The sequence below is a fragment of the Triturus cristatus genome, chromosome 7, assembly GCF_964204655.1.
Source record: "Triturus cristatus chromosome 7, aTriCri1.1, whole genome shotgun sequence".
NCBI classification, from domain to species: domain Eukaryota; kingdom Metazoa; phylum Chordata; class Amphibia; order Caudata; family Salamandridae; genus Triturus; species Triturus cristatus.
In genome coordinates this window covers 824,453,432-824,465,893 of record NC_140590.1, presented here as the reverse complement: position 1 = coordinate 824,465,893, position 12,462 = coordinate 824,453,432, and the positions used below count along the sequence as shown (strand labels likewise).

At 43.6% G+C, this 12,462-nt stretch overlaps 1 protein-coding gene across 3 annotated transcripts in view; it reads right to left on the bottom strand.

Annotated features, from left to right (window-relative positions):
* FLT4 (fms related receptor tyrosine kinase 4) overlaps window positions 1-12,462 on the bottom strand; it is a 486,636-nt gene that overhangs the window by 182,470 nt on the left and 291,704 nt on the right. For all 3 annotated transcript variants that reach the window (XM_085617743.1, XM_085617741.1, XM_085617742.1), the window contains exons 3-6: window positions 5,291-5,565; window positions 4,441-4,553; window positions 3,895-4,057; window positions 88-227 (exon numbers count right to left, since the gene is read on the bottom strand). In XM_085617743.1, coding sequence (XP_085473869.1) covers window positions 88-227; window positions 3,895-4,057; window positions 4,441-4,553; window positions 5,291-5,565 — 691 coding nt within the window. The remainder of the gene's footprint in view (window positions 1-87; window positions 228-3,894; window positions 4,058-4,440; window positions 4,554-5,290; window positions 5,566-12,462) is intronic.

The following is a 12,462-nucleotide window of genomic DNA, read 5'->3' as shown; positions in this document are numbered from 1 at the left end:
GATGGGTGATGGACATACTGCCAGCAAACACAGGGAAGAGCAGAAGTATAGAGGATTAGGAGAAGAAGGGAAAGAAATCTGACAGACCTGTTTTCCGGGGTACTCCCAGTCAAAGGTAACCCCAGTGTTGAACTCGGCCCACACAGTGCAGTTGAGGTTGAGCCTCTCGCCAGCGAGGAGCTGTACTGACGTCTTTGGGTACAGCTCAATATCGTAGACGTTATTCCCTGTAATGAAAATCAAATATGTAGAGTTATTCATGAAGCCCCAACATTATCAAGAGTGTTATTAATGAGTACAACAAACTCCATGGATGGATTCAATTAACAGCTATGATTTTTTCCCTCTCGGCAAAGACAAAGCCTTTTCTATTAAACCCATTTTATTTGTCTAAAGCTCTGTGTGTTAGAGAGCACGCGTGTTGGGTATTTTGGCTGGAGGGTGCAACTGTAACTTAAGAGATTTATATGTAAAATATAGTTCTGTATTCCAGACAGGTAAAGATTTTTATGAAGATTTTAAACAGCATTTTAAAGTGATCTACCAAAAAATTGAGGAAACCGTTCGATAATAAAGAATGCATGTAGTCAAGAATTTTGATGGTACTTAGCAATGCTTGAGGTAGAGTGAATGCTGATAAATAGGGGTGAGGCACAATGAGTGTAAATACATCAGGCATAAGATAAAGTGGTTGTTGATTGAACAGACTCAAGCAAGGGTAAATGTGGATTGAGATAAAATTAATATGGTGTGAATGTAGATGATATTTATGTAGTGCGAAACCTAGCCAAAATGCCTCAGAGCCCTTTACAGAGTCAAAGACAAGCATAAAGTCAACTAGTTGTTTGGGTTGGGTTGTGGATGGTTAATGCATTGTGATGTAGTGTTCTTTAAAGATTTGAGGCATCAACTCTTTCCTAAATTGGAGCATTGTTGGGTTGCAGGGTTGTTGTTCCAGATCCTGGGACCATAGAACAGGCCTGCTGCCTTGTTTTTTCTTTTTGACAGCTTTTAGTCTGCAGTCAGCTGGTGTCCTGGCTGCACGGTGGTTGCAGATGGAGGCAGATTAAGATTGAGTAGGCATAAAGTAGAATAAATGAGGGCATGCAAGCTTCAGGAAGAATGAATGCAGAGCAACCAGTAAACGTGGATGGAGCAGCCTTGAGGTATTGTAAATGAGGCCTGGGTAGGCTTGAGGTAGAGTGAAGGTCGATTTGAGCTGGCTTAAGGTACAGCGGATGGTGTTTGGGTAGTCTTGAGTCTTGGTCGATAGATCAGTTTTAAGGAAGAGTAAATCTGAACATAGCAGGATTCAGACAGAGTGAATCTGATTCAAATGATACTAAGCTACAGTTAAAGTTGAGGCTGCAGGATTGATGTAGAGCAAAGTTGGATAGAGCAAGTTTGAGGCAGAGTGTATCTGGATTGCAGGGCTCAGGTAGAATGAATGCGGATTGAGTGGGCTTGATGTGCAGGGAATGAGGAATAAGCATACCTGTCATTGGCCTGAAAGAATCAAAAGCTACATACAGACAGAAGTTGACCCCGATTTAGTAAGGCTTTGTGACATTGTAAAGTGACTCTGTGTGATGCATCAGTATTTACTTTATCTTTTGTCCTGGACAGGTGCCCTTTGCTCAATGTCAAAAGCATTTTGCACTGCTTTGCATCACTTTGCATCAAGGGGGCGTTACGGGGCAGTTACTTGTGAAGATCAGCCCATACACCCACAGGTCTGGACACAAACTCCAATATACTAAGATAGCCAGACAAGGCTTTCCGTCAAAATCTAATGCCTCCTTTCAGAAGGGAAAATGTGTTCATTTCTTTAAAACACCCGTGCATTGCAGGTGCGCTGAAGAGCACAGCACACGTCCAATTCGTGGGATTCTTCTGAGTGTGTCCAGGCATATACATTTATACTGGAAGAGCACGCTTCCAGTACAGATCCTATGCTAGACACCCCACACTCGCCACTGCAACAAGATACAAGGCTGGACGCCATGCAAAGCAGCCAAATTAGAGCTTGAGTGCAGGGGATAACAACAGCTGGCCAAACTTTGTTGATATGGCTGTGTGCAGTTTTTTCCTGCTTGTGCAAAGCAGCGCAGCAAATTTGTCAGCCTGTTTCATGTCCATTTACCGGTAGCACTAAATGTATAGATCAGTGCCTTTTTACATACTTTGAAGGTGCTTCTCTCTTATGCTGCACGCAGGGCATTGCCTCCGCCAACGATAGGGCAGGGGACTTCCAGGCGCGGCCTTTGGAACAGATCACAGTACCAGAAGTAGAACTTGAATTCTGAAGGCTTCCTTGAACGGCGCTGGTATTCTCGGCAGGCCATGAACAGACTGACATGCGTGGTCCAGTTACACTTGGCTGACCTTTCACCTTCACAGCAAACTGTGGCACTGGTGAGCACTGCTTCCCCAACCCCAGCCTGCGCTCTATGCTGCTACAGGCTTTGGTGTGTCTTCAGTGGTCCCTTCTCACTTATCTACCATAGCCCCCAATCTGGTATGTGCTGCCTGAGTATACTCTACTGCCCGACCCTATAATATCTCCCTTTGTTGCCCATACACTCTGCTGCCCCACACCTCAATCTGCCCCCTGTGGCCATCGCATTCTCCGCTGCCTCATGCACCCATTTGCTGCATTTGCCCCCTTCATTCCTTTGTGCTATCCTAAACTTTAATTCACCAGTTCTATTATCATTTCAGTATCTATGTGAGAAAGCTACAAAGCCTCAATAACTGATTCAGACCAGGCTCTGCAAGGGATCCAAACCAATATTTTACTTATTTAAATTTCTGAAACCCACATTATAGAAAATGTTTCACCTAGTAGACACTGCATATCTTCATTTATAAACCTTTTTTATTGAAAAAACATTAGGTTGACCCTATTGATTCTTGACTTTACCACAACATGTCTCCAGGTCAGGACTTTCACTCAACAAACGAATACATTAGAATAGCTCAAGCCAGGGTTCATGTCAATAAAGCCAACTGGACAACAAGTATGGGGTTACAAGGAAAACTCAACACAGGAAATGCAGTGCTCTTATGACATGGAGCCATATGTTCAAACTAACTATATCTACAACACAATTAACATCTTGAAGAGAGTATGCCTCAATTTTATTTCAACACTTGCAACTTATCTCCATCATTAAAAGCCTATGATCCCCTCAACCAGCAATTCCCAGTGCCGTGGGCCTTAACCCTCTATTCAGATAGCAGCACCGTACTCAGATTGAGTAGTTGCATGGGCACCATCTTGCCATATCAACATAAAGTCCTATTCCCAATTTAGTAGTCAAGTAACTCATTTAAACCTCTGCTCTCATGTTCCTCTTCCTGTGACTCCCCTCCTGTTTGGTACCCTGATTCCACTATGGAGCTCATGCCATGGTGGCCATATAGGTTCCAGGATGTTTAACTACAAGAAACTTACGGACTCTTTCTTACTCTTGCTGTCAGTGCTTTTCCCTCGGTGAAGATTCCATTTACCTGGACCTCGTCCTATATTTGGTTATTACCATTTTCCTATTGTGGTGTACCTTGTCTTTGAGCCGGAGTTTCCTGGAAACTTTTTGCTTGGTCCCAGAAGGGCAGTATCTCCTGTAACCTTTTTTTAAGTGTGGGCCATGAGGTGGACATTTTCTCTGCCTCCATGACCCGTTCCTCATTTAAATAAAAATTTTAAGTGACTTTCGCCATCCTGCCATTTTATTAATTGGGGGTGCCCTCCCAATGCCCCCCTTCCTCTCTGCTTCCAACCTACACCCTTTTTTGAAATTCCCTCCCTGCTTCAATCGTGCTGTTGTATCTCGAGGTGAAGTGCAAGCGAGGAATTGTGGTGGAGAACAGAGAGAATAACAAAAGTCTCACCAGTGACGTGGATGATGAAGACGTTGGACTTGAAGACCTTCTTGTTGATGGTTGTTTGGCAATCAATAAAAATGTAGTTCTGTACCAGTTCAGTGGGAACCAGCATTCCCTTCTTGTTGTCCCACGTCACAGTCTTTCCATCTGGGGCTATGACAGAGTAACCCTAGAATGAATGGATGAATTAATGTTATCTATTTTGTGGTTATTGCATGAAAACATTTTCCAAAGTGCTAGCTTTGAGTACCTTTGCATTCGAAAGGCTTAAAACTGTAACCTAAAAGATAGGAGAAAGTGAGGCAATAATGATGACAAAAGTTATGTTTAAAACTTGATATTGGATACAAAGTGGCCTACATGGAAAATATTTAGGTTTACCGCCAGGTGAGTAACCCTGCTAGAAAATTAGGACTGTCACTGTATCACTCACGTCAGATATGTGCTTGACTCACTCTACTAGAGTCCTATCTATCTTCTGAACTGAACAACCTGTCTTCAATTGTTCAGATTCCTCGCTAGTTGAGTAGGGATGTTCACACATGTCCATACCGTGTGCAGGGTCACGTTGAGATCTGGGATGGACACAAGGCATGGAATCCGGGTACTGTCCTTCCTATTGACCAGTAGCGTCTCTGGACTATTGATGAATGGCTGCTCCCAATCTAGAAGAGAAGCACACCAATCCAGAAAGATACACAAGGCAAACAAATGTCAACACTCATGAACACAATATTGTATACTTTAATTCTACTCTCATTCTCACCCAAACATGTGCTCATTTCCTCACTCTTGTCATCATGCTCAGTTTCTCTTGCAGGTCTACCCCACCTGGGTGGGAAGATGTTGCCACTGGTTAGTACACTTGCCTTACTTCTCCTTACTCTGTATAAGTAGTTGTGTTTGTTTTGCTGCTGGTAACCTCACACTTCCACATAGCAAGAGTTCCATGGAAGAACTATTTCCTCCTCATCCCCATCTGCAGAGTTATGGTTCTCAATTCCTTTCCTTGAGGCTTTAGTGTAGTGTCTTAAATCACGCCACTGCAACCCATCTGAACAACTCACTCATGTTAGAAGCAGAAGCGGGCATAAAATGTTGATGGGACATGACAACCAAGTTATGATGTGGCCAAAAGGCCCACCTTTTATGAGATCAGGAAGGGACGCTGGCCATGAGACAGCCACATGCCACAGGCAGGTCCACATGCACTCTGATCAACCTTTCAGAGACAAGTTCATATTGGAAATCCTCCACATATCCTTACAAGCCAACCCAGCTCTTACTTTTAATACTTGATTCCTTCATCTCTATTCCTTCCTTTCTGCCCTTCTTGTCTGTCCCCCTTCTGCTTTTTCATGTCCTACCCTCCACCTCACTCACCATGCCTGGACCCTCTTACCTTGTACAAACACGTAGGTGCTGATGGATGTGGTGCCCTCGATCTTGGCAACAACATACTTGTAGTTGCACCTGTAGTACCCTGTGTCATTGGCCTGGGCCCCTGTAAGCGTAAACACCTTGCAGTAGGGTTTGGTTGGTATTCCGTCGCACTCCTCTTCCCGGGCGGTCCGGTTGTTAACGCTGTTTAGTAACACCTCTGGGTCCTTCTCCTTGTTGCTCATCTGCAAGTCCTCTATGCCCCCGGGCCACGACCATACCAGAGGCCAGTGCCCCCTAGGAACAAGTGCAAAGTTGTGTTATGCATGATTAGTATAAGCCTTACATGGCCCTGAGAGGACCATGTGGGCACACTGAGGAGCTGTAAAATCAAGTACAGAGGATTTTGATTTACAAGAAGACTCTTCCACAAAGGTTATTAATTAATCCTGTTACAAGCAAGGACAGAAACCTTCTTCGAAGTAAAGCACACTACTGCTGTAACCTCGTCACTTCCTATGCTAAAATAAATAATTTTGGAATGTAAAGTTTTCGTTTATATTCAGCCTCCACTCTCATATTTACACCATAGATTCACTCATCATAAGATTCCTGGTGCAGACCTTGTGCTGTCTTGGTAGTCTGGCTAGCAATTCGACAAGAGTCAGGGGTCTCCAACCGGTCGATCGCGAGCTACCGGTAGCTCTCTCACACCCTGTTAGTAGCTCGCGGCCCAACTTCAACTTTTGTACCCTATCGTCATCGTTTTGTTTGGTTTTGAGGCCTTTTGTCTATGCTTCTCTGCCTCCCTACGAACCAGCCAGTCACACTGTCTATTTGAGCCTATCCGGGGCGGGGCGGACGTTGGGCCAGCATGAGACGCCTTAGCCTGCCCACGGAGAACCACGAAGCCTGCCTTCTGCTGCCCGGAATCGCGCTATGACAGCCATGCCAAACAACTTGTTAGTGTACTGTAACCTCTAACCGTCTAACAAATATTAGTGCACATCCCTGCAAGGACTGGACAATATCACGCATGTGTGTGGCACTTGGCAGGGCTAAGCTGAGTAAATAAAAGTCTCCCGGTAAAGTCCTTTCTTCGTCCGCCGCCTGCAAGTGGCAGAGTGAGGTCTTTTTCTTACGCCTGGGATGAATCCGACAGACTCTCTGCCCACTGGAAAGCACTGGGCCAGCAACCCCCCTTTGCTTGCAAAAAAGTCATTTGTTGACACCCACGTGCGCTGTGCAAACTCTGTTGCCTTCCCCAGCAGTGGCTCTGATCGTCCTGAAGCAAGAAAGCGCAGAGGAGAGGCAGGGAACACGTTCCACAAGACTACCCCAAACAACAGGCTGAAGGAACCTGACCCCTGGCTTTTATCTAGACACGAATGCTGAAGTCCTGTCCTGGGCGGCTAAATACTTATTTTTGTTAATTTAAAGCTCCAAGGCAAACCCTTCTCCCCTGAAACTGAAAGCCCCGGCCCAGAACTATATGGGAGCAGCCCATGGGCGTAGGAAGTGTGGGGGACGCGGGGGATATATCCCCCCCAGATTTTGGAGTGGGGGGGACACGGGGGACAAGGGTGGGGGGGACGAGGGGACAAAGGAATTTCCCCTCTCCCTTCTGTTATCGCAGGGCCATTAGCACGCGAAAGCGCTACCTAATGGCCCTGCACTTGACCTGCCTGGAGTCAGAGGCCACCCGCGCTCTGCCTTTTGTTATGCTGCAGGAAGGCTCAGCCGTTCTGGGAAGGGGAGAGAACGGAGAAAAAATAAACGCTGTCTCTTTTCCTTCATGGCAAGGACCGTGCCCACTACTCCTGATCTGCCTCTGGCGGCTGCCCTCCTCTCTTTATTCCTCCATCTCTTTCTGTCTCTGTCTCGCTCCTGCTTACGTGCTGATTTCAAGAGGCAGCTCTTAAGGTACTCTCTCTTGCCTCTCCTTTTCTTTATTTGTTCCCCTGTGAAATTGATCCAAAAAAGGCTGAACCCTTTGGCTGTAAATGTCCTCATTTTCTGACCGTTTTCTATTGAAAAGAAAAACCTCGGAATGTAGAGAAAAAATAGTTAAATACCTAAATAAAGCAATACAGAGTGGACAGCAGACAGGCCAGACTGTTATTCACACCCACACACATTAGCGCCACTTTACAGAGTTTGCCAGTGAAAGCGCTACTTTCTTTTTATCTTCTTTCTTTGAACAACATTGTTTTCCCAGGGTGGGTAAGTGCGCCATTCCTAAAGGGACTGCAATACCTGGTTGATGGGTAGAGTGGAAACGTTTAATATGATCGTTTTCAACTTTTTAATTATTTTAGCTTATAAAATGCGGCTCTGTGTTTGGGTATGTGGTCTTTTTTAAACCAAACTGCATACATTTTGAAAGGATATAAGCAATGGACATTGAAAGGGGTCCCTTCCTGGTCCTGTAGCCATGTCTTGAACTTTTCAGGCAAAATCACTTACTGATTTCTGAATAATGAGTTTAAAACCGTTAAGGTAACCATGTTTTTTTCTGATTACAGTTCACATGCTTTGCTTATTCTTGCATTCCCTATGAGTGTTTGCTTTTTCCAGGGTGTTATTCATTTTTTTTCAGGCAGCATTTTACTGTTGTCTAGTGCATAATTTGAATTTAGTCGCAGCACAATTGAGTTGTGCTGAAGGCAGTGCAAGTTTCTCTCAGTGGGGCAGTATGGTGTTCAGTGTGGGAGAGAATGTGGCACTCTGGCCAGAGCTGCTGAATTTGGAACTGGAGAACCATGTTCAGACCTTCATGACCAGTTCACCATACCACACTCCTGACAGAGCTTATTCCGATGCTACACCTTAGAAGGCCCGATAGACCTTAGAAGCCCAGGTGTCTTAGCACCCGCAAGTGGACCTGTCCACCACAATCCATACTGCAGTTCACTTCCAGTCTTACGGGCAGGCATATGAAGAAGCACATCCTAGATCGACAGTGAATCTGTCACTGAGGTCACAAGACCCTTGAGGTCAGTCCACCTCACCCATTGGTACCTCCATTGGCCTTTTTCCAGCACTAGCAGTGCAACTTGCCAGGGGTTGGCAATGTAGGATTTGCATGCACACCAAACTTAGGGGGTGATTATAATGGCAGTGGGACCGCCACATCACCCCGTCGGTGGCGGTCCCACCGCCATTGGTGACTGCATCACAGCCCGCCATATTACAATGGCGGGTGGTTACCTGGCGGTCGGAAAGACCAACCACCACGCACCCGATGGGCTTCTTGAGCCCGCCGGTGTGGTGGAGGGGCTCGTGGTTCCTACAATGCTGGTGGTGCCTACCATGCACCGCAGCAGGGATTACGATGTCCCTTACCCGCCAGCTTATCAATGGCGGTTCACCTGCCATGGAAATGCTGGCAAAAGGGACATTGGGGGCCCGTAGCAGGCCCCTTTACCCCTGGCCCCCAGACATGGGTCCTGGGGGGCATCTATGATGCCCCACAACATATCACTGCACCATGTGGCTAGCACCGATATATTTAACATGTTCCTTTTTTTTTTTTTACTTTGCGGCGGATGATGCAGCCAGCAGCACCTGCTGCAATGTAAAAGATAGGCACTGCGAACACCGTAGTGGCAGTCGCATTGTAATGCCTATCGTGGGGCCTCCACCTTGAAGGCCAGCGGTCCCATTCCCCGATTCGATGGCGGTGGTACTGAAGTCCGCCTGCCATCGTAGTCAGCCCCTAAGTTTGCATTTTATGAATATGATTCAGCGGGAAATAAATTGATGTTTGCAATTTAATTGACTTTGGTTGGCCTCTTATCTATGAGATTTCCCTGTTGAATGTGCCTTTACATTATAAATTTTCGGTTGTATGAATTGATTGCATACTACACTCTCCTACAGGTATTAACTTGAGTGTCATTAGGAGTGTCTGGGACCAATTGTTTTCTTAGGAATTGTTTTCTTTACTAACCTTTGCAAATGGCCCTAAACTTCACAGCAACACAAGTCACATTTCTTTTAGTAATTTGGGATCCGTTTGAGCTACAAAATTGTTTTGGAGGAAATCGTTAGATTATGCAGCAGATGATGTATTATGTGGCAAATATGATCCAGCCATATTTAAGTGGAAAACATTTTTCCACTTAATTTTGCCCCAACATTGTAGTTGATCAATTTGTAAGTTCCCCAAAACCAAAAGTCGAGTTTGGGCACAATTTGCATTTTAAAAGCAGCCCTATAACACAGGGCTACTTTTAAACTGACCTCAGGGCTTCAGCAGTGCACACATGCAAGCGCAGAAAGGGCTGCTGGCCTCTAAACTGCCATGCCTTATTATATTCTAGGGACTTAAAAGTAGTTCTAATCCCCCTGCTCTATTATGTACTAGGGCCTTATAGGAGAGGTCATGCCAATCATAGGGGTGCCCTAACCCATAGTGCACCCTAGTGTATGTAGGTGTTTTCACTGTATTTTTAAGTGCCTCTTTCAGAATAGCACTGGCTGTTTAGGCAGAGGCCAGGATCAGTCAGTCAGGTACCACCAGTACCAGTCAGCAAAAAGTTGGGGAGTGCCCAGGGCGGCTTTGCAACACTAGAGAAACACAAACTCAGAATGTAAAACATAACACCATGGTTGGGGGGTTCTCTTCAATAATCAGAATTGATTTCTATCCTAATGAACCCATTTTCCAACATTAGGATAGGGAAAGACTGGGGAAAAATCATAACGTTCTAATCTATACATTGAAGTTTTTATGCAGCTCTTTGATGACGGTTAATAGCTCACTGTTCAATGTTAGGATTTTGACTTATAAACTTCAAATACCAAAAGAATATCTCAGACAAAAGCAGTAACTCACTGACCTTTTGAATTAAAACTTTCACTAGACAAGCCTTCGATCTCTCTCAAAAAAAGAACATTATTCACCAAAGTTATCTTCACATTTTTATTGTTGCCTGAAAATTGCTGGAGACCAGGAATGCAGCAGCAGGTACTTTTCAAACCATAATGCACTTGCAAACACGACACCCCCACCCTAAGTCAGTGGCCTTTGTTTGCTTTGTGCATTAAGATGCAAGATTCATATATATGTTTTTTTTAAACATTTGGTCTCATTACTATATGAATGTAAATAACAATAAAGCATACATGCAAACTGTGACTACATGCCTGCTTTTCTCAATATTTCACTTCGAAAGTATGCAATTGTATTTGTTTAACGGGCGGTGATTTGTATAGGGTCACTGGAAAGTGCACAAGGTTGTCCCTGTCCCCCCCAGAATTTTAGTGTCTCCTACGCCTCTGGAGCAGCCGCCAAAGTAATCATGAAGCCGTACAGGTAGGAAGTACGCTCGTCACTTTACTCCTTCTGTTATCAATGTGCTTATAAAATACATGCTCAAACACACAGCTTTAATAATAAACTTTTATAAAACCGCGAGCTTCTTACGAGGTGCACGGACATTATTTGGAAAGACACATTTCCCTTTCACAATGGTGTTTCTTCATTAACATATTTAAAAGTCAAATATTCTGGAAACAACATATTTTTCCTTCAATCATTTCTCTTGCTGATATCACTTTACATTAAAATAAGACACCACATATGTTCGGTAAACACTATGTGAAGAATATACTTTTTAAAGAGTAAGGGATATGAAGAGTAAGGGAGCAGTGAACAGAGTAATCCTGATAATCTCGAGTTTAAAAGTGCAAACCTTTTTGTAATTGTTTCATTTCTCCCCACAATTAAAAGAACACTAATATTTTTGGGAAAAATAGTTAATTTCTGACATTCCAAACTCAAAGTGTCAGACATAATACCTTGAAATGTCACACATAAAGCCTATAAATATCCCCCATAAACAAACTGGAACCTTGGCAGCTATGGCTATGATCCTGCGTGATTTAGCAGACTTGAATGCACAATTGGCTCTACATCCCACAGCACAGGAGATGCAGCGCTTGCCACCTTTGCACAACCAGATAGGCATCATGATTGTGGTCAAGAGGATTGTTTTTAAAGATGTCTGTGCATGGCGTTATTCAAGGCATCTAAAACGAGAGCAGTGCTTTATTTTTATTTGTTTTTTTAAATCCATTTGAAACACTGTTTTAATTTATTCAATAAATTAAAGCAGAGCTGCACAGGCATCTTTTAACTTTTAAATAATGTACCTTGCACGTTTTCCTGGCCACAAAACGAAACCAAGAACATAATTTTGCATGTTTTTTCATTACATTTTAATGAAATAATGTGAGAATTGTAACATTAAGTTTCTGGCTCCGGATGGTGCCCAGAGAAAACTTCCAAGAGGTACTTTATTTGAAAAATAAATATCTGTAAAACTATGCTTTTCATTTTCTGATATCATGGGAGACATTTCAAATGAAGTGTTAATTTTATGGTACAATGTACATAAGGCTTAACATGTCACTTCAAATTTATTCCATTTTTAAAAAAGTACCTCACCCTTGCATTGGCCATATTTTTCCGTTGTAAATGAGGCCAATAAATTTACAGGAAGAGCTGAGCATAGGACAAGCTTAGGTCTGTGGCCCCTACCTTGCATAAGCAAACATTTGAAAATAATGTAAATAGTGGCACAAAAGTCATTCAAAATATGATGAATGTGTTGGAAAATCACAATGTTTATTTCTCCTACAGCATTTCATATGAACAACATATTATCTCACTACATTGAGAAGCATTTTTAGAAGTAATAGCTTTTGATCATGAAACAGTCATGGTCTCCCACCACTCCTGACGACAAAGCTATAGTAATGAACTAAGTGGCAAGCCATGTGCACCATCCATGTGGAAAAGGTTATTATTACGTGGAACAAATGTATAGTCTTTTAGGAGAGAATTTTGTACCATGCACACCCCAAACTCAGGCATTTCAAGGTCTCGTTCTGTGATAATGTAGACTAGAGAAAGGAGGGAAGATAAATAAAATAATTGTATTGCAGCATTTATATAGTGCTTACAACCCTTATGTGGTGCACTGAAGCACTTACATGGTCAGCAAGCTAATCCTGAGTGGTTGGAAAGGTGTTGTTTTTATTTTGTGTTCCTATGTGGGAAGTCTTTACATGTTGTGCGTGATCACCACCAATGTGCAATTAAAGAGTTATGGAACATAGTAGTGTGGCGGATGAAAAGGTGTGAGACACAGATGTGCAGTTTATGGTTTTTAGTATGCTGACCAG